The 22,089-nt window shown below is 38.1% G+C and overlaps 4 protein-coding genes across 8 annotated transcripts in view; 1 reads left to right on the top strand and 3 right to left on the bottom strand.

The window, feature by feature from the left end:
- LOC148722730 (uncharacterized) overlaps window positions 1-1,975 on the bottom strand; it is a 9,226-nt gene extending 7,251 nt beyond the window's left edge. The window contains exon 1 of the mRNA XM_088733229.1: window positions 1-1,975. This exon is cut by the window's left edge and continues 3,232 nt beyond it. Within this exon, the coding sequence (XP_088589355.1) occupies window positions 1-1,975 (1,975 nt within the window).
- A 166-nt stretch (window positions 1,976-2,141) lies between these two features.
- On the bottom strand, window positions 2,142-14,068 carry LOC111333942 (medium-chain acyl-CoA ligase ACSF2, mitochondrial). Of its 5 annotated transcripts, none has more exons than XM_022939594.2 (20): window positions 13,886-14,068; window positions 11,199-11,373; window positions 10,160-10,288; window positions 9,361-9,414; window positions 9,137-9,255; window positions 8,771-8,827; window positions 8,356-8,473; window positions 7,958-8,053; window positions 7,796-7,854; window positions 7,380-7,469; window positions 6,971-7,062; window positions 6,046-6,122; window positions 4,463-4,570; window positions 4,225-4,373; window positions 4,053-4,107; window positions 3,826-3,912; window positions 3,279-3,331; window positions 2,872-2,929; window positions 2,492-2,560; window positions 2,142-2,279 (listed from the first exon to the last, which is right to left on the bottom strand). In XM_022939594.2, exons 1-20 carry the CDS (start codon window positions 14,029-14,031, stop codon window positions 2,229-2,231), a joined length of 1,842 nt encoding a protein of 613 aa, XP_022795329.2. In that variant the 5' UTR covers window positions 14,032-14,068; the 3' UTR covers window positions 2,142-2,228. The 5 variants fall into 5 exon arrangements, 3 of the variants coding, with proteins under 3 accessions (XP_022795329.2, XP_088589367.1, XP_088589368.1); XM_088733241.1 differs by having other exon boundaries at window positions 11,199-11,370; window positions 13,886-14,067; XR_015991726.1 differs by lacking the exon at window positions 2,142-2,279 and adding an exon at window positions 3,012-3,081.
- A 92-nt stretch (window positions 14,069-14,160) lies between these two features.
- LOC111333953 (uncharacterized) lies at window positions 14,161-18,351 on the top strand. The gene is made up of 7 exons (XM_022939614.2): window positions 14,161-14,587; window positions 14,685-14,784; window positions 15,480-15,565; window positions 15,998-16,096; window positions 16,473-16,520; window positions 16,966-17,034; window positions 17,643-18,351. Exons 1-7 carry the CDS (start codon window positions 14,516-14,518, stop codon window positions 17,715-17,717), a joined length of 549 nt encoding a protein of 182 aa, XP_022795349.1. The 5' UTR covers window positions 14,161-14,515; the 3' UTR covers window positions 17,718-18,351.
- Window positions 17,253-22,082, bottom strand: LOC148722731 (vacuolar ATPase assembly integral membrane protein vma21-like). The gene is made up of 3 exons (XM_088733249.1): window positions 21,926-22,082; window positions 20,875-20,978; window positions 17,253-19,324 (listed from the first exon to the last, which is right to left on the bottom strand). Exons 1-3 carry the CDS (start codon window positions 21,958-21,960, stop codon window positions 19,191-19,193), a joined length of 273 nt encoding a protein of 90 aa, XP_088589375.1. The 5' UTR covers window positions 21,961-22,082; the 3' UTR covers window positions 17,253-19,190.
- Window positions 22,083-22,089: the final 7 nt, after the last annotated feature.

The following is a 22,089-nucleotide window of genomic DNA, read 5'->3' on the forward strand; positions in this document are numbered from 1 at the left end:
TGTTAGTGAGAACCATTCTCTCACTGCAACCGGTCTCCATGTTAGTTAGAACCATTCTCTCACTGCAACCGGTCTCCATGTTAGTTAGAACCATTCTCTCACTGCAACCGGTCTCCATGTTAGTTAGAACCATTCTCTCACTGCAACCGGTCTCCATGTTAGTTAGAACCATTCTCTCACTGCAACCGGTCTCCATGTTAGTTAGAACCATTCTCTCACTGCAACCGGTCTCCATGTTAGTGAGAACCATTCTCTCACTGCAACCGGTCTCCATGTTAGTTAGAACCATTCTCTCACTGCAACCGGTCTCCATGTTAGTTAGAACCATTCTCTCACTGCAACCGGTCTCCATGTTAGTTAGAACCATTCTCTCACTGCAACCGGTCTCCATGTTAGTTAGAACCGTTCTCTCACTGCAACCGGTCTCCATGTTAGTTAGAACCATTCTCTCACTGCAACCGGTCTCCATGTTAGTTAGAACCGTTCTCTCACTGCAACCGGTCTCCATGTTAGTTAGAACCATTCTCTCACTGCAACCGGTCTCCATGTTAGTTAGAACCGTTCTCTCACTGCAACCGGTCTCCATGTTAGTTAGAACCATTCTCTCACTGCAACCGGTCTCCATGTTAGTTAGAACCATTCTCTCACTGCAACCGGTCTCCATGTTAGTTAGAACCATTCTCTCACTGCAACCGGTCTCCATGTTAGTTAGAACCATTCTCTCACTGCAACCGGTCTCCATGTTAGTGAGAACCGTTCTCTCACTGCAACCGGTCTCCATGTTAGTTAGAACCATTCTCTCACTGCAACCGGTCTCCATGTTAGTTAGAACCATTCTCTCACTGCAACCGGTCTCCATGTTAGTGAGAACCATTCTCTCACTGCAACTGGTCTCCATGTTAGTGAGAACCATTCTCTCACTGCAACCGGTCTCCATGTTAGTTAGAACCATTCTCTCACTGCAACCGGTCTCCATGTTAGTGAGAACCATTCTCTCACTGCAACCGGTCTCCATGTTAGTTAGAACCATTCTCTCACTGCAACCGGTCTCCATGTTAGTGAGAACCATTCTCTCACTGCAACCGGTCTCCATGTTAGTTAGAACCATTCTCTCACTGCAACCGGTCTCCATGTTAGTTAGAACCATTCTCTCACTGCAACCAGTCTCCATGTTAGTTAGAACCATTCTCTCACTGCAACCGGTCTCCATGTTAGTTAGAACCATTCTCTCACTGCAACCGGTCTCCATGTTAGTGAGAACCATTCTCTCACTGCAACCGGTCTCCATGTTAGTGAGAACCATTCTCTCACTGCAACCGGTCTCCATGTTAGTTAGAACCATTCTCTCACTGCAACCGGTCTCCATGTTAGTTAGAACCATTCTCTCACTGCAACCGGTCTCCATGTTAGTTAGAACCATTCTCTCACTGCAACCGGTCTCCATGTTAGTTAGAACCATTCTCTCACTGCAACCGGTCTCCATGTTAGTTAGAACCATTCTCTCACTGCAACCGGTCTCCATGTTAGTTAGAACCATTCTCTCACTGCAACCGGTCTCCATGTTAGTTAGAACCATTCTCTCACTGCAACCGGTCTCCATGTTAGTGAGAACCATTCTCTCACTGCAACCGGTCTCCATGTTAGTGAGAACCATTCTCTCACTGCAACCGGTCTCCATGTTAGTTAGAACCATTCTCTCACTGCAACCGGTCTCCATGTTAGTTAGAACCATTCTCTCACTGCAACCGGTCTCCATGTTAGTTAGAACCGTTCTCTCACTGCAACCGGTCTCCATGTTAGTTAGAACCATTCTCTCACTGCAACCGGTCTCCATGTTAGTTAGAACCGTTCTCTCACTGCAACCGGTCTCCATGTTAGTTAGTGAGAACCGTTCTCTCACTGCAACCATTCCTGTATTCCTCCACAGTTCATCAATTCCAATAAAAAAGAAACCTTTGTCTTTTCTAGGTGTCATCTTGGTAATTAAATTCGCGAGATGCAATTTTCTTTATATTCAAGAAGAAAAGAATTTCAAGTTATTAGAGCGCATAACTTTTAAATCAAAAAGGCACTATTTAAAATTGTTTCATAAAACTAGATAGGATTGGCTAAATGAACTATCCTCTACGCATTTCGCTAGAGTTTCTGGGCATGTCCCATATAGTCCAGCCGCTACACATTGAAGATTCACCCTTTAAAATCTTTTCTTGCAGTCATCTCTTCTTAATCTAAAGGTTCAGCTCTTCTTTGGTTTTTTCTCTCATGACAAACTTCCGAACCTGAGAAATACGAAATTTGAGTTACTAATTTGCCTGAGGAACACATTCTTAGTTACGAGTGTTTATTGCCACATCTGCAAAAAGGAGTTCCAAATAAAGGGGTGTCGTGTTCGATTCGGTCCTTAATCATCATATGTTACTCCTTTGCGTATTAAATTCCCTAAATAATTTACCTCTTCATGCACTTCCGTTTCAAAAGCCTGCACCCTTACCTTTCCCGTTACAGTGAGGGGAAATTCATCGACGAATTTGATATAACGAGGAATTTTAAAATGAGAAATCTGAAAAAAAAAAAGAACAAGATATTAGAAATCTAGCATAATTGTTTGAGTTACTATGTAGTCATTTCCGATGTGAAATGCACTTTTCGACTGCACAGAGTCTTCTTCAAACGTTGAGGTCAACTGGATACACGTCACCTCCTGAACTATGATGCTCAGCTGTGATTGGCTGGTATTCAAGAGCTGTGATTTGCTAGTATTCATCTGACAGCTGTGATTGGTACATTTCCAAGAGTTGTAACGAGAAAACAACATGAGAATGTTACCGCAACTGATGTCACTAAGAGGGTTGAACTAGTCAATAGACCTACCTGGCCTTTACAAAATTCTTTGATTTCTTCTGGTGTGGCTGTTTCACCTGCGTGCAACCTGAAAAGTATCATTATTCGTTCAGCCAAAGGTCATCCTAAACACCGAGAATTATATGAGAAATAATTTCAATGTTACCCACGCGTAACAACAAAAGACCGCTTTCATCAGTGACCAGTCAGAGAGCCAAATTGGTAAACGTGATCAGAGATCTCCGATAAAGAGAGAGTATTGGACTGCAATCTTGTCACTATGTTGAACATAAAAATTATCCTGTCTGTTGATCGATTCAGGGTCTCGCGTCCTTCCACTTCATGCATTTCTTTAATGGAGATGGACGACCCAAAGGCATTATTGTTAAGAACAATGCATTGTTAACAAAAGTTTCTGGAAGAAATTTATTTCTTACTTGATCCAGGCACAGACTTCTTCTCCTAACCGAGGGTCTGGAACACCGATTACCTGTACGAAGACCCATAAAAAGGAAACAATACTAATTTATTTAAATTCAAAGTGCGTAAAACGTTCTGTTCTAGTGGTGAGCACGCTGCACTTTGGATCGAGAAGTCTGGGTTCGACACCCGGCCGGATCATTGAGTTATGTTCTAAGTGAACACAACGCTTTGCTCTCACAGTGTCTCTGTTCGCCTAGAAGAGGAGAGGAGCACCTGATAAAATGCGGGAAGTAACCTCTTATGTACTAGCATCCCATCCAGGGGGGAGAAGACTTACTCCTAGTAGGGAGAAGGCATACTCCTATGTCTCGAGCATAGACAGCGGCAGTAATGGATTTTTTTGGGCTCTATCTAGCCAAGAATAATCTCCTCCACCAACAGCTTCAAACAACGTTCTGCTGGATGAAGTTCAAGGCCAGGCGAAAGGCACTGATCAAATTTCCAGCAATAATTATTATCTGGAAAAAGATAAGATTAGAATGACAAAAAAAGGTACTTTACCTGAACATCCTGTATTTTAGGATGTGCGTGCAAAAATTGTTCCACTTCTGTTGGATAAATATTTTCTCCTCCACGGAGAATAAGATCCTTTTGAAAAAACGAAGAATTAAAGTTATAAAACAAAATAAAAGTGATTACGATATGGTAATTTCATTCGGTAGGGATATCCTAAACTTGAAAATAAATTTTGTTTCGCCCGTTGTTTATAAGGCTACGATAAAAAATACCTTTATTCTTCCAATGACCTTTATGTATCCATTCTCGTCCATTGTGGCCAAATCCCTTTTAAAATCGGTAAGCGTGCATAGTGTCACCAACAGAGTCAAATTCGGAAAAAGTAAAGTAAATTATCAAACGTACAGGTGTGTGTATTCACAAAAAATTTTATGCAATACTTACCCACTGTGGAGCCAACCGCTTGGGTCAATGCAGGCGTCAGTCTTTTCCTTGTCATCCCAGTATCCCAGCATGACATTGTAACCTCGAAAGCAAATCTCTCCTATAGTGTTGACAGGCACCACACGGTCATCACTGTCCACAATTTTCACCTGCAACAGGTGTGTATTATTTAGCGATTTACAAAATCCTCGCCAAAGATGTCTTCTACATATCAACAAACACCTATCTCGACACTTACCTCATCATTTGGATGAACGCGTCCAACGGTAGAAATTCGCAAATTTATCGGGTCATTCATCAGCGTCTGTGTGGTGATAGGGCTTGTTTCAGTTAAGCCATAGCAGATCTAACAACAAAAAAAGGTTACCACTAGACATCACTGCATGGCTCTGTGTTTGACTGCTAAACTGACAAAATAACTGACTGATAGATCTACTGTCTGTCTAAATGTCCGGTTGACTGTCTGACGACTCACTTTCTGTCTGTGTATCCGTCTGACAGGTGCACTGATTGGTCGACTGCGTGACTAACTGGCTGGCTGATTAGGCTGACTAACTGACTGAATGATATGCCGACTGCCACAATCTGTCTGACTCCACATCTGACTGTCTGGTTAAGTGTGTTACTCTTTGTCAGTCGGTTTCTCTGTTTGACATATTGACTGACTGATAGACTGATTGACCAGCTAGCTGACTGACGCACCGTCTGTTTGTCTACCTGACAGATTCACTGACTAGTACTGAGATTGAGCAACGGACTGACCGACTTACTCTCTTTCTACCTGTCTGTCCAACTGACTGACTACTGTCTAACTGACGACAGCATGGTTGACTAATACACAGACTGGCTGAGTGATAACTATTCAATTCAATGAATTACCCACTGACCGACTGCTGCTGTCTAACTGAGTGACTGACGGACTGACTGGCTGTACGACTGACGATTGCATAACTGTCCGACTCACCGACTGGCTGAGTGATAACTATTCAATTCAATGAATTACCCACTGACCAAATGCTGTCTGACTGAGTGACTGACGGACTGACTGGCTGTATGACTCACGATTGCATAACTGTCCGACTCACCGACTGGCTGAGTGATAACTATTCAATTCAATGAATTACCCACTGACCGACTGCTGCTGTCTAACTGAGTGACTGACAGACTGACTGGCTGTATGACTGACGATTGCATAACTGTCCGACTCACCGACTGGCTGAGTGATAACTATTCAATTCAATGAATTACCCACTGACCAACTGCTGTCTGACTGAGTGACTGACGGACTGACTGGCTGTATGACTGACGATTGCATAACTGTCCGACTCACCGACTGGCTGAGTGATAACTATTCAATTCAATGAATTACCCACTGACCAACTGCTGTCTGACTGAGTGACTGACGGACTGACTGGCTGTATGACTGACGATTGCATAACTGTCCGACTCACAGACTGGCTGAGTGATAACTATTCAATTCAATGAATTACCCACTGACCGACTGCTGCTGTCTAACTGAGTGACTGACGGACTGACTGGCTGTATGACTGACGATTGCATAACTGTCCGACTCACCGACTGGCTGAGTGATAACTATTCAATTCAATGAATTACCCACTGACCGACTGCTGCTGTCTAACTGAGGGACTGAAGGACTGACTGGCTGTATGACTCACGATTGCATAACTGTCCGACTCACCGGCTGGCTGAATGATGGCTGCACAATTGATTAAATTACTCACTGCCGACAACTGTTGCCTAACTGTATGAGAATATGACTGACCGGCTGCTTTGCATTTTTCGTTCGAACACAATAGTTACCGTAACTTGTGGCATGTGAAGCTTTGTTATGATTTGTTTCATAACCTCAATAGGACACGGAGAACCGCCCATAATACCTAAATGTAAAAAATCCAAGCTATAAAATCAAATACGGACAAAATAAAGTGCATAAGATTACAGATTAACGATTAAGACATGATGTACCAACGAGCGCTATTCCAACCGGGATGCCATCCATGCGCGGGTAAATCTCTGAACAATTAACAATTATTCCAAGAGCGCGTTGGAATAATTGTTTTATTTAATAAAACGCCCCCAAGATATTAGACAAATCTTCCTGACTTTATTCTGTTGGAAGAAACCGGATGTTACAATGTACGGATGTTAGATTATGGTATACAATGAATATATGAAGTTCATATATTTTATGGTATATTGGCTCATATACCATGATGGCTAAGCCAATAAAAAGTGTTGAATTGCATTATCCAATGATCCAGTTTTAAATAATGCCTGTTATTGCACTTTTCAAATGAACGTCAAACCAAAACCAAAGTAATTTGGTTGTACATGTATCAACTACGTTGATAATGTAAATTGGCCTCCTTTATCCAAAACCAATCGGTCTCCTTCAATTAAAATCAAAGTAATTACACTGGCCAATCAGAAGAAAGGAGAGTGCCTTAAAGAACCAGTTAGAACTCAAATAAGAAGAAAGAAAACTTCCCAAAGGGCGGGAAAACGCTGGCGACCGAGTTGCGATTCGCTTTAGTTTTGAATCTGATTGGTTGAAAAAGTGGCGCGAGTTTTCTGAACCAATCACACAACAAAATAAAGCAAAACCAAAGCAATCTTGGATTACGTTTTGATAAAATACCAAAGCGTAACTTTTGTCGATGAATTCATAAATTAGAAGCAGTCACGGTACAACAGCTTCTAATTACAAGTATCACCATTTCCTTACCTGTGCGAAGACTGCTAACATCAAACTTTTCTAACGCGGGGTGATTCAAGACATCGATAAACATCGTAGGCGTACCGTAAAGAGAATTACACCTGTAAAAAAAATCCCAAGAAACCACATATTTTCGATACGTTTAACCCGAAGGCTACCGGTAAGCGGTTAAAACAGTAGACTTCAGGTAGAGATGTTCGATCTTTGGCCAGGTCGTTGAGTTTTATTTTTCAACTCCACCCAGGGGTACTGATGGGTATCGGCGAACTGCGAGAGAAACCTGATTGTTGGTAGAGCATAGAAGCACGTTAATATAAAAGTAGTGAACAAACTAGTTTCCCTTCCCCCCCTTCCCCACCAAAAAAAAATAATCGGTTTCACAAATCACTGCATGGAGTGATTCTGATACAGAACTTACTTTTCCTGTTGAATGGCTGTCAGAACGGCACCAGGGTTAAACCCTCGAGATGGATAAACTGCGGTGGTTCCGTAAGTAGCATTCATTAAACTGAAAATTAATGTTGGAAGAGTAATCTATGGTTGCATCGTTTTTGCTTCACCTTGTTGTGTGATTGGTCCAGAAACCTTGCGCCAATCTCAACCAATCACGACTAGGTCACTCGCGTTTTTCCCCGCGATTTTTTTTTTGCTTCTTTTTACTTCGAGTTCTCATTGGCTTATAGAGGTTTCTTTCCTCTCTTCCGATTGACGGCTGTCGTAACTTTGGTTTTGATTTTACAACAGTTATCCGAGAAGCGCTCTGCTTTGTACTGCGTTGATATTTCATTGTGACATTTTCTTGGAAATTTAAAAACGCCGAAGCAGTACACTTACCTTCCGAGCACCATCCCAAAGGAGTGGTACAGGGGAACTGGTATACATATTCTGGAGTACTAAAAAAAAGGCAAACTACAATTATATATACAATGAATACTTTGGTTTTCGAAACAATTCTAATCTCTTGTAATACACTATCATGCAAAAAAACCGACATACCTGGTTCCCATAATCCAAAACATCTCCCACGTAATATGAATTGTTTAAAACGCCATGGTGAGACAGTGTTACTCCTTTTGGGTTACCGGTTGTACCCTGTCAATTAACCAACAGACAAAGCATTGTCAAATAACAAGAATGAAAACAAATAGAATGAAAACAAATAGAACGAAAACAAATAGAATGAAAACAAATAGAATGAAAACAAATAGAATGAAAACAAATAGACTGAAAACAAATAGAATGAAAACAAATAGAATGGAAACAAATAGAATGAAAACAGATAGAAGGAAAACAGATAGAATGAAAACAAATAGAATGAAAACAAATAGAATGAAAACAAATTAAAGTAAACCCCCCTCTCCTGCTTTTGCTTTCTTTGAGCAGAACTTACGTACTGAAGTAAACTGAATGTTGATAGGATCATCACATTGGAGTTCATTCTGTAAGTCAACCAATTTTCTTCTATCTTCTTCTCCTCCAGTCTCCATTAACTGTTGAAATGACATTGTACCTCTACAATAACAGAACAGTCATGATAAAGTCGACAGACAGAAGTCTCTCCTTGCTTTGTTAAAAGAGAAGTACTGTGCACTAGAAACCAATGAAACCTACTGCGATGAAATCATGATACTGACCATGGTTACTGCTGGGTCACAAGAATAAAAGAAATGATAATAATCAACTAAAGAAGCCACAGATTGTGAAACAAATTCTTCTCATCAGAACTTGACGAAATATATGGAGAAAAGTAGGGAGGATACGCATACAGTGTGTAAAGGGTTAGTACAAATTAAAGCATCATTCTGTTACCTGAAGGTTCGTTGATGGTCTTTACTAACCATCACGACTAGCTTAAGATCAGGAAGTCTATAAAGGAAATCACAAATAACCTGACATTGCTATTAAAAAAGTTACTTGTTTTTACACATAACCCATGGCTCACTAGGAAAATACCAAATATGTAATGCAGAAGTATTGATTCATTCTCTTAGGTACCCTTTCCAACATCATCAAGTACTCAACCAGGTAAGACAACAACTCATTGTTGTGCTGCTTTGTAAAGTCCACTACTGTTCTAATCTAAAATTATCATGATCGTAATAAATTCTAAATAAGTAACCGGAACGACACCATAATTATCATAATTATTACATATTAAATGGATGAACTATTGACCTTTCATTGAAGAGATCGCCTGGACTTGACTGTGGCAATTCATGTACAATGCGTGTCAATATGTTGTAGTAGTCTTGAGTTTTAAATCTGTCAGCCATAATGATTGCTTTACAACCAACCTAAGAATTAGCAAATAATTACATTACAAAGATAGTTTATCATCTTGCAGTAAAAATAAATTGAGACTAATAATTATATATTAATGAGCTATTTTCAAAATGTACCTTTTTCAAAGCATATTCAACTTCTGGAGCTTGATAAGCAGGGTTTATGTTCACCTACAAAACACAAACAAAAATTCGGTTGATAAATGTAAAAAAAAAGTAATGGTTCCAAGACCTAGTTTGCTTCATTTTCAGCACTCATGTCATATATGGTAAGTTCCTTCTAATTATTCACACTTCTCTTTACCTACTGATGTTAAGATAAACATTCTGAATTAATGTATTTTTACAGCATAACCAAAGTAAAGTGTGCACTCTGATTGGTCAATTTAGTGTCTCCCATTTGCCCATGGGTGTACGCTGCTGATGTGAGCAAATGCTAAGACTATTTTTCCGTGCGTGCTTGTTTTTTCTGGTCACTTAAGATTTGTTAAATAAAAGGGAACTCGTTAGCTACAATGTTTCAATGTTATGTTATAAAACAAATGGTTAACACCACAGTGCACACTATTGAGTTATGGATGCACTTGGGAGGTTTGCTAAGCACTCAAGAAGCTAGAGTCGCTCTCGGCTATCGCCTTGCGCGACTCTTACCCTTCTTTTGTGCTTAGCAACCTCCCGCGTGCATCCATAACTCAATAGTGTACACTGTGGTGTTTACCATTTGTTAATTAATGTTGCATTTCTGGCAGTTAAAGTCTATCATCAATTTGACATTGATAACACTTGCAAGCTGATATTAATCTGCCCTGTGTACCCAGGAACTTGTGAATTTTAATCCAAAACCAGCTGGTATTTCTTCACTCCTAATAACATGTATTATTACAGTATTAGCCAGTATTAACCTCAGTGCACTTACCAATATTAATCCAGCCTTGGCTGTAGCAAACTGAGTGATGACCCATTCTCTCATGTTAGGGCCCCAAATCCCAACACGGTCACCTTTCTTACACCCTGTAGCAAGAAGTCCAACTGCAAGGCTATCTACCTGCATAAAAAAATTTAAAAACTAGTAGTGAATACAAGAAAAGGGAACATACAATCACAAAGCTCATTAGAGCAAAAGTAAACTCAAACAAAACAAGTCACTCAAACAATGAAAGAAACTTTTTTTTTGTCTATTATCATTATTTGTTATTTAAGGAAATTTTAATAGCAAGCCTAGAGTTGACAAATTTGATCCAGTTTTTCTGGCTCTGGTCTATATAAATATATATATATATATTGTCCATGGCTACTGATGTTGATTTGTTGCATGCAAGTTCTTCAAACTGTTCCCTATACATTTCTTATCATACCTACAAGGAAAATTTGTCTAACAATCAAGGGCTTTTTGAGTTTCCAATCAGTCATTTCCTTTAATTTCACATGACCTTAATTTTTGGTTTGGGGAGGTTTGTTGGGAGAACCTAGATGTTTGTTACTTTTCGAGACTGTTACGAAAAATTGTATCGTGTGACTAGCATGACCTTCTAGAATCTTCATGAGAGTTCATAGTTTGTTTATTTTAGTGTCTTTTGTAAGTGTTTTTTAAGCAGTATATTTTGTAATCTTTCTATAATTAGACTATTTTAGAAAGTTCTAGAATTTTATTGTGTAGGTATATAGGTAGGCGAGTCCAAGCAAAGTTTTCAACTAGTTTTCACAAGCGAAGAGAGTTCGATGTTAGTTGTGTTTAGTCAAGTGTGATGGAAGCAGTGTTTATTGAAGTTGGTGGAGGCCATGTAAGTTTATCAAATTATGTGCTATTGTAGAGTTTTACTTTGTGGAAACTATGTTCATTTTTAGAATAAATCTTCTTGTTGCTGTTCTGACAACCCTGAGTTCAGTCTGGTCTGCAAGCTACCCATCCTCTAGAAGATTACCCACTTAACAGAAATTAAAGGGTTAACTCTAACCTCTCCTTGTAATTCAGCGAATGTGGCCCTTTCATTGTCTTCACAGCAGACATAAGCTTCATGATCTGGGAATTTCTTTACTGTCTTGTCTAGCCTTTGTCCAATTGTTTCACCAATGAAACATTTTTGAGATATTCCCTGACAATAACTAAACTGGAGCTTCTCATGGAAACTGCTTGAGATAAAGCAAAGTGACATCATTAAATTACTCAAAATCACTCCTATAGAGTGCTTACATTTACAAGACCAGTTACAAAGGATGGGCTGGTATGAGGAGAAGGGAGTGAATCCCTCCCCCCCTTATTTTAACTCTTGTTGGGAAATTATGCCAGACAGGTTATGGCTCTTGCACCTTTATACCTTTACACCTTGATAAAAGAAACAAAACTTGTATACCCTTTTCAAAAATGGGGTGTATAACTGATTATGTCTCCACACCATGACTCCAAGATCCCAGACAACTGGCATGGCCTGACTCTTGTGTCTGGGCTGACTGGATAAGCCTTATAATTAGCTAGCCATACTGGCTCAGTTCTTTGGTAGGTTCTGATTTGGCTTCTACCCTCCCTCACTCACCTCCTTCTTCTTCACTATGAGAATGTGTGGTGGTGATACTGTGCCACAGGGAACCAAAGCTCATTGTGAGAGCATAATACAGAAAGCTTTGAATGGATGTTTAGGCTTTGCTCTGTAACTCTGTAAATAATAAGCAAATAAACTCTAACCTCCATATAGTTTTGTTTGTGTTACTTTTGTTCTTTAGCAGCGATTTCAGTCAATTTTGTTGAGTTTTAGCTGGGCTCTCATCCCACCACTGCCTGTACTTAAGAGGAGGAAACATTCCTTCTTCACTGGGATGAAAGCTCAGCTAAAACTACCAGATGTGACCAGGCTCACAATTGTGCATGATATTGCAATATTTTTTGTTATAATTTTAGAATTACATCTTCAGAAACTATTTCCTATGATAACCAAATTAGCATACACACAGGATTTGCACCATAAATTTCCTTTCGCACCATCACACCTAACTATTTCCTATGATAACCAAATTATCATACACACAGGATTTGCATCATAAATTTCCTTTAAAATGATCACACCTAACTTCCAAAATTTTAGTGAATTTCCTGCTATTGTTCAATTCCTTATAAAAGAAGTACAGTTAGTTAGTTTAACTCAGTAGTTCAGAGTGTCAAGACCAGCAGTTACAAGCTCAGAACCTCTTGGTCACAGAAAAAGTAACTCCAGTACATGTAACCTCAAGTTAGTGACCTGTTTTACTGAGGATTTGGTATGTCACATTTGACCTATTATCGTATGTCTTACAGTTTGAGTTCAAGAATAATATGGTTCATGTGTACTTATCTCAATCCAATTGTTTAGTCTTTGCTTGAATCCTTATATTAGTTGATTCATGTTCAAAATGTGTCAAGATTGCATTCAGCTTTCAGAACATTGCATTTATCTGTATACTTGACTTAAAGTTCATTGGTGAAATCAGATATTTCACTACAGTCTTCATTGTTTATTCCTGGATCAGTAATGACGGATGTTGTCCTGTCACTGAATGAGATTTTGCCAGTCTTCCTAGTTTTAAGTCGAAGGACAATATGAAATTGTGATTGAAATTAGTCTTATCTAATGTTATGTTGTTTTGAGCTATTGTTTTATCAGTATTGACTTGTTTTCAGTCATTTCATGTATAATTCTAAGAATAGCCCACCATTCAATAGCTCTATGTTTGGTTAAAAGGATTAAGTCTTTTAAGTGTCACACAATGATTACTGTTCTGTCATGCAATGCTTTGAAATTGTCTTGCTAGTGCCTTGCTATTGTATGACAATCGATTGCATTGTTTTATTTCATTATTTTAAACTATTGATTTGTTATTTGTCATTTATTATTTCTTTTAGCTTGCAATCACCCTTTCTTTTTATCAGTATTATTTCTTTTGTACTTTCCTGTATAAATAAATTTTATTGTGGCTATAAGTCTGTCTCGTTGTTCAAATAACAACATCAGAACCTGCCTCGGTCACACAGAGAACATAAATAACACAAGAAACACTACATGGAAATTAAAGTTCATTCGCTTTATTACTTACGGATTACTGGGTAGAGCCTAAACTCCCTTTCAACTAAAGCTTTGAAACAATATCCTCTCTCAAAGAGCTTGGGGTCCCTGTGGTGTCTACAGTGACCGACACTCACGCAAGTTAGAGTTCCTTTCTCACCTTAATAATAATAATAACAATCTTTTATTAGGAAACTCCATCACAATAGTGGTTTACATAGAGGTCCTAAATACTAGATGTGTATTATATAAAAATACAATTAAAATATAGAAATTTAAGCTAAAATCGAAATATAAAAATGATTACAACATATACACCGCAAAATTTAATTTAGAAAATACTTAATTATAAGAAGCAGAAAAAAGACACTTTTTGAAAATTGGCAAACTTACTGAGTTTCTTACAGTTCTCTCTAACTCATTAAAGTCTCTGAAACAGTGATACCGCGAACGATGTTTTCCCCAATTGTATTTGATTTTGGGGAGCTTTATAGTATCGTTATTGCGCGTATTGTAGGAGTGCATATCACTCTTTCTTACAATGTCCAAAGAATGATTAATTTCGCCATCAATACACTTGTATGCATATATACATCGATGACATTTCCTACCTTGTGGATGAATAGCGAACCCTTCTGAAAAATTCGCATGATACTGGCTTAGAGAATCTTTGCATCCATGGTAAATAAAATCGAAGATTACTGCATTTTGCTGCAGAGTTCAGTATTCGTGGCCTTCCTGTTGAGATCGCCACCATTGTGAGAGAACGGAGAGGCAGAGAGGAAACTGGTAAGGAAAATTGAGAACGATTTCATATATAGGCAGGCATTGGAGTGCAAATCGATATTAAAAGGAAGTGAATTCACTCAACCGCGCTTAATTGATGTATCAAATGCAAGTTAAGCTGATGTTGTGATAGTGTACTGGAATGAAGAGAGAAAAAAAAAAAAAATTTTAAAAGATATGTTTGAGGAAAAAAAAATAGGTGTCAAGGCACTCTTTTTGCCAACGAATTGCGTCATGACATGTGAAACCCCCTTTGGTTACAGTTTTGAAACTACGGTGTCGCCTTCAATACCTACGTATTGAAAATGAAAGTTTGTGAAGGGATAAGATGAAAAGTCCCATATTGTAAGAATAAATTAAATTTAAAGCGGAAAAGCGGATATCTGCAACGCAAAGATACACATCTTTCTAGAATCGTTCAAAGACACCTCGCATTGTTTCCAAAAATTGGGAAAATGGTCATTAAAACATTTCTGTGTTGCTTCAGTATCTACGAAGGATCGTGGGTTTGCGGGTTATGCAGCTTGGTAAGGAAAGAATTACGTCTGTATCGCTTATTTCCGGGTGAGTGGATCGTCAACGATTTTGTAGTCCAAGATAAATGTACCGTTTATTTTCCTGCAGTTGATCGGGTCGGCGAGAGTTTATCTTGAGAAGTTCAATTTGGAGTTTCGCCAGCGGATGACATCAGAAGCGAAAAGCCGTCTATCGATCAACTTTAAAAGTAAGTTCTTTGGGAGTGAAATGGGGTTTTCATTTTGCTCGTTGAATCGTTTTATATCGACATCGAAGTAAGAGTTTCATTACCCCCAGAGGGCGCTCAAACTTTTAGCGCTTTGAACTTGCTTTACGAGTAATGACAGTGTTCTAGTAAAAAGGAGTTTAAAATCTTCGCAATTTCCGCTCTTTGCTTTTTACTTCCTGTGCATCTTCGTGCGACAAGGCTGAACGAAACCGAAAGAATCATGCACAAGTAAAAATAAAAACGGATCAACACAAATTTCCCTCAGAACAGAAATCTATGCTACAGCTAGGATGCGCAATATAATGTCATTTGTTGATAATCGTTTTACATCAGCCGTTATGACTCAGCGCCTATTCTAATAATAGTACCGGCAATAACTGCGATGGCCATTTATTTGTTTCTCTGCTCGAGCGCCCAGAATAACCGAAAAATTTAATCAAAGGTGAAAAACTTCAAGTGTAAAACCACATAAACACGTAATATTTCTGTCGGAAACCTACTAAGACACCGATACAAAGTGAAATTCCAAAGTTTTGAAATTATACACTTTTTTTTAATTTTTACGCGAGAATTTATTTTTGGATTCATTACGCCGTCAGTGAAATGAACTGGAAAATTCTTTGCGTTAGCTTTGAGAAGTTCTAGCTGTAGTTTTTAAATTTGTTCCTCCATAGCTCTCCAGTTCATAACAATACTTCAGTTGTCTGTGGCAGCGGTGTCTATTGTGGTGTCACTGTTGATGCTGTTTGGTCTACTTAAGGTTTGTTCTCTGATGAGTTTAAATTCTCCTTACTGACTGCCATACAATTCTTATAATGTCAGTTTGAAGTATTTGGTATTGGATCCAGTACAAAATTCGACCTTTCGGAAAAGAGACGTCCGTGGCAAAATAATAATCAGTTGTTTAGGAAAGTTTAGGAAAGTCAAGTTGTCACACTGTTCCGTGTTCAGTAATAAATGAACTACGCAGCGTTATTCGGATAACAGAAGCTGTCCTTTTAGATTAGAGGCGGGATATACCTGTCAGCTGAAGGGTGGGGTGGGGGGTTCTCATTTAGTAATACCCCTGAGGTTCTATCGTGAAAGACTGACGGAAAACCTGGAAACAAACCCCCGTACATCCAAAATCTAAAGTTAAGGAAATGTCGATAGCTGTAATTGATTCAATTGGATTTTACGTTTCTTTCTTCAGCGTCTGAAGTGGCTGCTGTGTCCCTGGTTGGCGTGGGTCTTGATTGAGGAGCTTTGTTCCATCTGTGTGATCTTATTTTATGTGTTTTATGATGTCAAGGTAGGTGATAACGAGTCGTTGTTGTGGATTGTCGAGGTGAAGTGGTAGGGGGGGGGGGGGGGGTCTTGAGGAAGGGCAAAAATCATATTTCGACCCAGTTACGGAAATCGTGTGGCGTGTAAGAGCAACTTTGTTCTGCATGGCGTTTACCGTTGGATGGGCATAACTTGAAGGTTTTCACACCGCGTAGGATAAACACGCATTTCTGGCTTTGTTACTTTCGTTTCCTTTGTCGGAGTTTGTCTCTATTAACTCTGGTCTCGCGTACCTATCAGGCCTCGGCGTCCGTCATTATATATTTCCAAGCCCGATTTCTGCAAACTCTGAAAATCTGTAAAACAAATCTGACAGTACTTTGATTGTTGTATTATTGCAGCTGAAATGTTCCGTCTACATATCGGAAACAATCACATTTGTCATCGCTGTAAGTAAAACAAAACTTTATTGCAATGCAAGATAGGGAATTGAGTTAAGCCCAGGCAGCTTTGGAAAACATCACTTTTTACAAGCAAACTGCTTAAACAAAATGTTTCACAATAACAACACTAATAACAAACAGAGAAAGAGAGAAATATAACTTTTTTCTTTTAGCATTTTCCATAAACATTTCATGTCCCTTGCTCAATTGCGCCGTCAAGTTCTGTTAGAGGCTGGAAAGTCAGTTTCCTGATATACAAAGTTTACTCTTCAACCTTTCATAGAAGATTTAACGACTGAAGCACCCGTTAATGAAAAATCATTTCGTTCGCCTTCTTCCATTGACCAAATAATTGGAAACAGAACAGTACAAGCCCTTTAAGCAGATGAATCGACTCTAATTTTTTTCAGAAATAAGGATTTTACAACAAAGGAACTTTGTTTCTTTCTAGATTTATTTCATGATGTGTGTTTTCTCCTACTTTAAATTTCTGAGACAACAAGACATCGTCACTGATGAGGTAGGATTGAAAACCCCAATAACACTTGAGATTCCATGGCAGATTAAAATGTAATTTCTCCATAAAATACCAAGACATTATTAGGCAAACTTTTGATGAGATCAGACAAACTCATCAGCCAGCGTTATTTTGTTAAAATGCCTAATTCTCACGACTAATTTAGAAGAAAATGTATGGAAGCCAAAACGAGAATAAAACTGCAAATCAAATCACAAGAGTTTAACTGTCAAAGTTACAATTTATTGCAGTTTTTCAGGTTCTAGAAACGTAGCTAAGTAAATAATTTGTACCAAGGTATTCCACTGATTGACAAAAGATAAAATCAGGCCACTCCCTTCTTTGCAAAGTTTGCTATCTTATGACAGGTATTACCATAAGTGTTGTAGAGAAAGGAGAATAGAATAAAAAAACAGGGGAATGTTCCCCAACTTTAAGTAACGAAAAGAAAACCCAAATTTATAAAATTAAGCTAGAGAACTCTGCACAATAGGTGGAGAATTCTTGAATCTGCAATCTCATACATCAAACTTCTCTTTTCTTTGCACACATCAATCTCTTGTATAAGCTTTACTCATTCATCAACTATGATATTTTGTGAAAATTTTCAGTACCGCACAGCAGTCCAACTCAATTATGAGCCGAAAGTTGATGAAAATAGCCCTCTTCTCAACAGACCTATCTGACGAGGACCATGGAACACCAAAAGTTCATATGGAAAACCAGGATCACTTCCATCAAATGTACAATTTGTTTACCTTGTCTGAATCAAGATAATTACACAAAATAAAATAAAATACAATTATAAAAAATGTTCATATTCTCAGGGCTCAGAAATTTTATAACAACTGTTTAGTCTGAAGATAGGGAATGTCTTTTCTCAGTTTTATTTTTTTGCACCAAATTAACTTAAGGAGGATGACACAAATGAAGTTATGGCCATTATTGATATCCTCTATGTTTGTTAAGGCTTAGGTTGTTTTCTTTCAAAGCTTAAACAAACATAGTGGAAAAAGTAGTTACTGTAACAAATACTTACAAACAAATTAAAATCAGTTACTACACTCTATGAAAACCCCACATTATGTGCAAAAATGGGACTTGCATAGTACATTTTTCTATACAAAATGCTGATTTGAGGTTCGTAAAAAGCTTGGTATCATAATGTAATATCAGCAAAAAAAAGTACTTTTAAAGATTACTATTCAATAGAATTAGGTTGGTTACTTAACCTAATGAAATGCAATAATAGAAGAATCTTTCTATCTTATGAAAGAGTAAAACATCAAAAGTCAAATAAATTATCAGATTTGTTTTAAACTTGTCATCTATTGATACTAAAGTGAGTTAAATGAGTATACTGGTAACTGGTGTTTTTATCAAACATTGTTACAATTCAAATATTTTCTTGTTCAAAATTTTTAAAATCAGTTTTAATCTTAGTTTTCCTTTGTCTTAGACTGTGATAAAAAAAAAAAAAAAAAAAAAAAACATCCAAAATTTGAAAACCAATATCCACCTTTTAACCAGGTTGCCTATTTTCTCTTCAAATGAATAAAGGCTGATAGTTTTGAAAGAAACTGTTTGGGGCTGCGTTGGTGGGAGTAACGAAATAATTTGGATATATCAACAAAGTTGAAATGGTAAATTGGCCACCATAACGATTACAAAAGCTGACGTTTCGAGCGTTAGCCCTTCGTCGGAGCGAATAGAGGAAATGTGGGTTGTGTGTGCTTTTAAAGGCAGAAAATGGAGCTACATTATTGGTGGGAACATGGCAACGAGAAAAACATGAATAAATTAGTGGAATGAAAAGCGTTCGTTGATCCCTATGGGATTTAGACTGCCGGTTTGAAAGATGAGCTTTTGTTCAAGATTTTTACGGCTTTCCGTGCCACCTAAGTGCAAGGAAAGACCGCAGATTGCCATATGTTGTTTAGAATGATTAGGTAAATTAAAATGTCTAGCGACCAAGGGCTAACGCTCAAAACGTCAGCTTTTGTAATTGTTACAGTGGCCAATTTACCATTTCAACTTTGTTGATATATCCAAATTATTTTCTCTTCACTTTGCACTTCAGAAATCTAGTAGCCTGTCTGATGAGGTACACATCCTTTGATGGTAATGTTGAGTGGTTAACACATCATTCTCATCTTTGTCTAATCCTCTTTAATTGGTGCTGGTTGTTTTTCTTCTTGTATGGCCACCCAGATATACAAACCAACAATCACGTGAATTACTACAACAGTTATTCCTGCAGCACCAATTGCACCATTTGGATAACCCAGTAGATCTGAAAATACAGGAAAGTAAAATTGATTTCACTAAAGTAGCCTCTACCTTGAGTTTAAATATCACGTAATGCAATGGCTACAATAAGTATACCCTACTCCACTATGTCGAGCGTTAGCCATTCGCTCCGACGAAGGGCTAACGCTCGAAACGTCAGCTTTTGTAATCATTACGGTGGCCAATTTACCATTTCAACTTTGTTGATATATCCAAATTATTTCGTTACTCCCACCGACGCAGCCCCAAACAGTTTCTTTCGAAACTATCAGCCTTTATACAATAAGTATACCCTACTCCAATATGTCACTAGTTTATTAGTTTTTAACTATTATGTGTCACCCTCACTAAATAAAGACATTACTTACTTACTTATTTTCAATGCAGATACTAAGAAACTGGATGAGAAAGACTATCAGCATGGATAAAGTACACCACAGCATACACTATTGAGTTATGGATGCACATGGGAGGTTGCTAAGCATGAGAGATGTGTTTACTCTTACAAGAGTCACGTGAAGGGATAGCTGAGAGTGACTCTAGCTTCTTGAGTGCTTAGCAAACCGCCCAAGTGCATTCATAACTCAATAGTGTACACTGTGGCATTTACCATTTGTTTTATAACATAACATTGATACATTGTAGCAAGAGAGTTTTCTTTTATATGTGACCAGAAAAAACAAGTGTGCGCAGAAAACTAGTCTTTGCATTTGCTTATGTCAGCAGCATACACCCATAGGCAAATGGTGGACGCTGAATTGACCAATCAGCTTTACTTTGGTTATGTTATAACCATTTCCTAAGGTGTTGACAAGGAGAATTTTTTTAACAATCAAGAGCTGCTTTAGCTGGTGATCATTTCCTCCATCCTTATAAATTACCTTCATTTTTGATTCAGGAGTTAAATTTGAGGCATGTTATTCTGAGGGGTGTTAGGGTAAATTTTTGTAATTAAAAAGAATACATAAACACCAAAACCCCTAAGCACTGCTTAGTGACATCTATTAGTGAAGTGTGAAAACATTCAGACATTCTGCCACTGAGCAAGACATTTCTTTTAACCATGAATTTGATGTTTTATTATATTAAGGCTTTAAAAGTGATTTTGCATTGTACTTTTCAGGCTTGAAATGTAGTTCTTAAATTCTTTTGTTGTATTTTTATTAGGCTCTTTGAATGTGATAATTTATGAAAATTCTTAAAGTAAGTGAATTCTTTAAGATACAGGGACCCTATGGAGACCAACCTTGGAGCTGAATGGGCTACCCTATGTAAATAAAGTTTTACTTTACTTTATGTATCCTGCAACACCACATGAAAATGCTACACAATATCAACACAGTATCAACACAATATCAAGCAGAAAAATGATGAGAATTAAGAAAAAAAAAACAACTAGGAGATGATTATTTGACACAAAACCAAATTCTGAGAACTAAAACTACAATAAATTTTTAGTTAACAGTAAAGAGAACTACTATTGTAATCTTGGGAGTTACCAGTTAAAGCAAAGAAAATTTCTGTAGCTTTCTTAAACAAAAATAACGTGATTACCTTCAAAGAGGATTTCCTTGGAAAGGAAAAAACAGGAGATTGGTAACAAAATCATGGCAAGAGAAAACTTCAAAAGAGTTATTAAAACTGACTTTTCTCGAGGCCTGTCAGTAAAAAAATCAATCAATCAGTTGTTAAGTGAGCGAGTCATTTGATCAGTTGCTTAGTCAGTTGGTCAGTCTGTGTCAGACTACCAATCAAACAATCTGTCACTCAAGTTTATCTTCCAGATTGGCACTCTTAATCCCAATGGCATGAAAGAACGCTTTTCATTCTACAAAATAATGTATTCTTTTTTTTCTCATCACCATGTTCCCACCAATAGCATAGCTCTACTTTCTGCATATGAACACACATACAACCCACAATTCCTCCATTTGCTCTGATGAAGGGCTAACGTTCGAAAGGACAGCCTTTAAACTCTTTATGGTGGCCAATTACCAACTGAGTTGATAAAACCCCAATTACCTTGTTAACTCTCTTTGATGCAGCACCATAGTCTCTTTGGAAACTTACTCCCTTTATTCATTCAGTACCTCAGTCAGCCAGTTTATATATGAGTCAGTCAAAGAGTAAGTAAATATAATTGTGAAAGTGTAGTGTGATCGTCCAGGTGATCATAGTCCTGAGAAGGACTGTTGTCAGTGGTGGTGACTGACATTTTGCCAACCTGTGCGGAAGTCATCATCAGCACAGGTTGTCGAAACATCAGTCACCACCACTGACAACAGTCCATCTCAGGACTACACTCACCCGGACGATCACACTACACTTTCACATGTTACCCCCAGGTTCAAATCATTTACTTAATATAATTGGTCAGTCAGCTACCTATGGTAAGCCACGATGCCACCAGAGCCTTGAGCTGATACACATGTTACCCCCAGGTTCAAATCATTTACTTAATATAATTGGTCAGTCAGCTACCTATGGTAAGCCACGATGCCACCAGAGCCGTGAGCTGATACAGTCAGGATAAATATTTGAAATACATGAATGCAAAGCTCTATCACTTTGACAATTACTAATATTACAAAACCATCAAACTTACCCTAAGGGCTGTCCTTGACCATCAGATGTATTCATTGTTCTTAATATTTTCGATAAATATATGGCTAAGTAACTAGATGTGTACAAAAGTCACGAATTACTAAACTCCCTTATGAAGAACATTCACTGCTACCTGTCCGCCATCTTCTTTTTCAACTGATAAAA

This window comes from Stylophora pistillata, chromosome 9, assembly GCF_964205215.1.
Source record: "Stylophora pistillata chromosome 9, jaStyPist1.2, whole genome shotgun sequence".
Taxonomy (NCBI): domain Eukaryota; kingdom Metazoa; phylum Cnidaria; class Anthozoa; order Scleractinia; family Pocilloporidae; genus Stylophora; species Stylophora pistillata.

Excerpts from the sequence above, each read along its gene's own strand:
- LOC148722731 (XM_088733249.1), bottom strand. The coding sequence starts at position 21,960 with ATGAATACATCTGATGGTCAAGGACAGCCCTTAGG. Across the intron at positions 20,979-21,925 it reads GGTCAAGGACAGCCCTTAGG|GCCTCGAGAAAAGTCAGTTT; the intron begins GTAAGTTTGATG and ends TTTTACTGACAG. Across the intron at positions 19,325-20,874 it reads CAAGGAAATCCTCTTTGAAG|ATCTACTGGGTTATCCAAAT; the intron begins GTAATCACGTTA and ends CTGTATTTTCAG.
- LOC111333953 (XM_022939614.2), top strand. The coding sequence starts at position 14,516 with ATGGTCATTAAAACATTTCTGTGTTGCTTCAGTATCTACGAAGGATCG. Across the intron at positions 14,588-14,684 it reads TTTGCGGGTTATGCAGCTTG|TTGATCGGGTCGGCGAGAGT; the intron begins GTAAGGAAAGAA and ends ATTTTCCTGCAG. Across the intron at positions 14,785-15,479 it reads TCTATCGATCAACTTTAAAA|CTCTCCAGTTCATAACAATA; the intron begins GTAAGTTCTTTG and ends GTTCCTCCATAG.
- LOC111333942 (XM_022939594.2), bottom strand. The coding sequence starts at position 14,031 with ATGGTGGCGATCTCAACAGGAAGGCCACGAATACTGAACTCTGCAGCA. Across the intron at positions 10,289-11,198 it reads TCGCTGAATTACAAGGAGAG|GTAGATAGCCTTGCAGTTGG; the intron begins GTTAGAGTTAAC and ends TTTTTTATGCAG. Across the intron at positions 7,063-7,379 it reads ACAGCCATTCAACAGGAAAA|GTGTAATTCTCTTTACGGTA; the intron begins GTAAGTTCTGTA and ends TTTTTTTTACAG.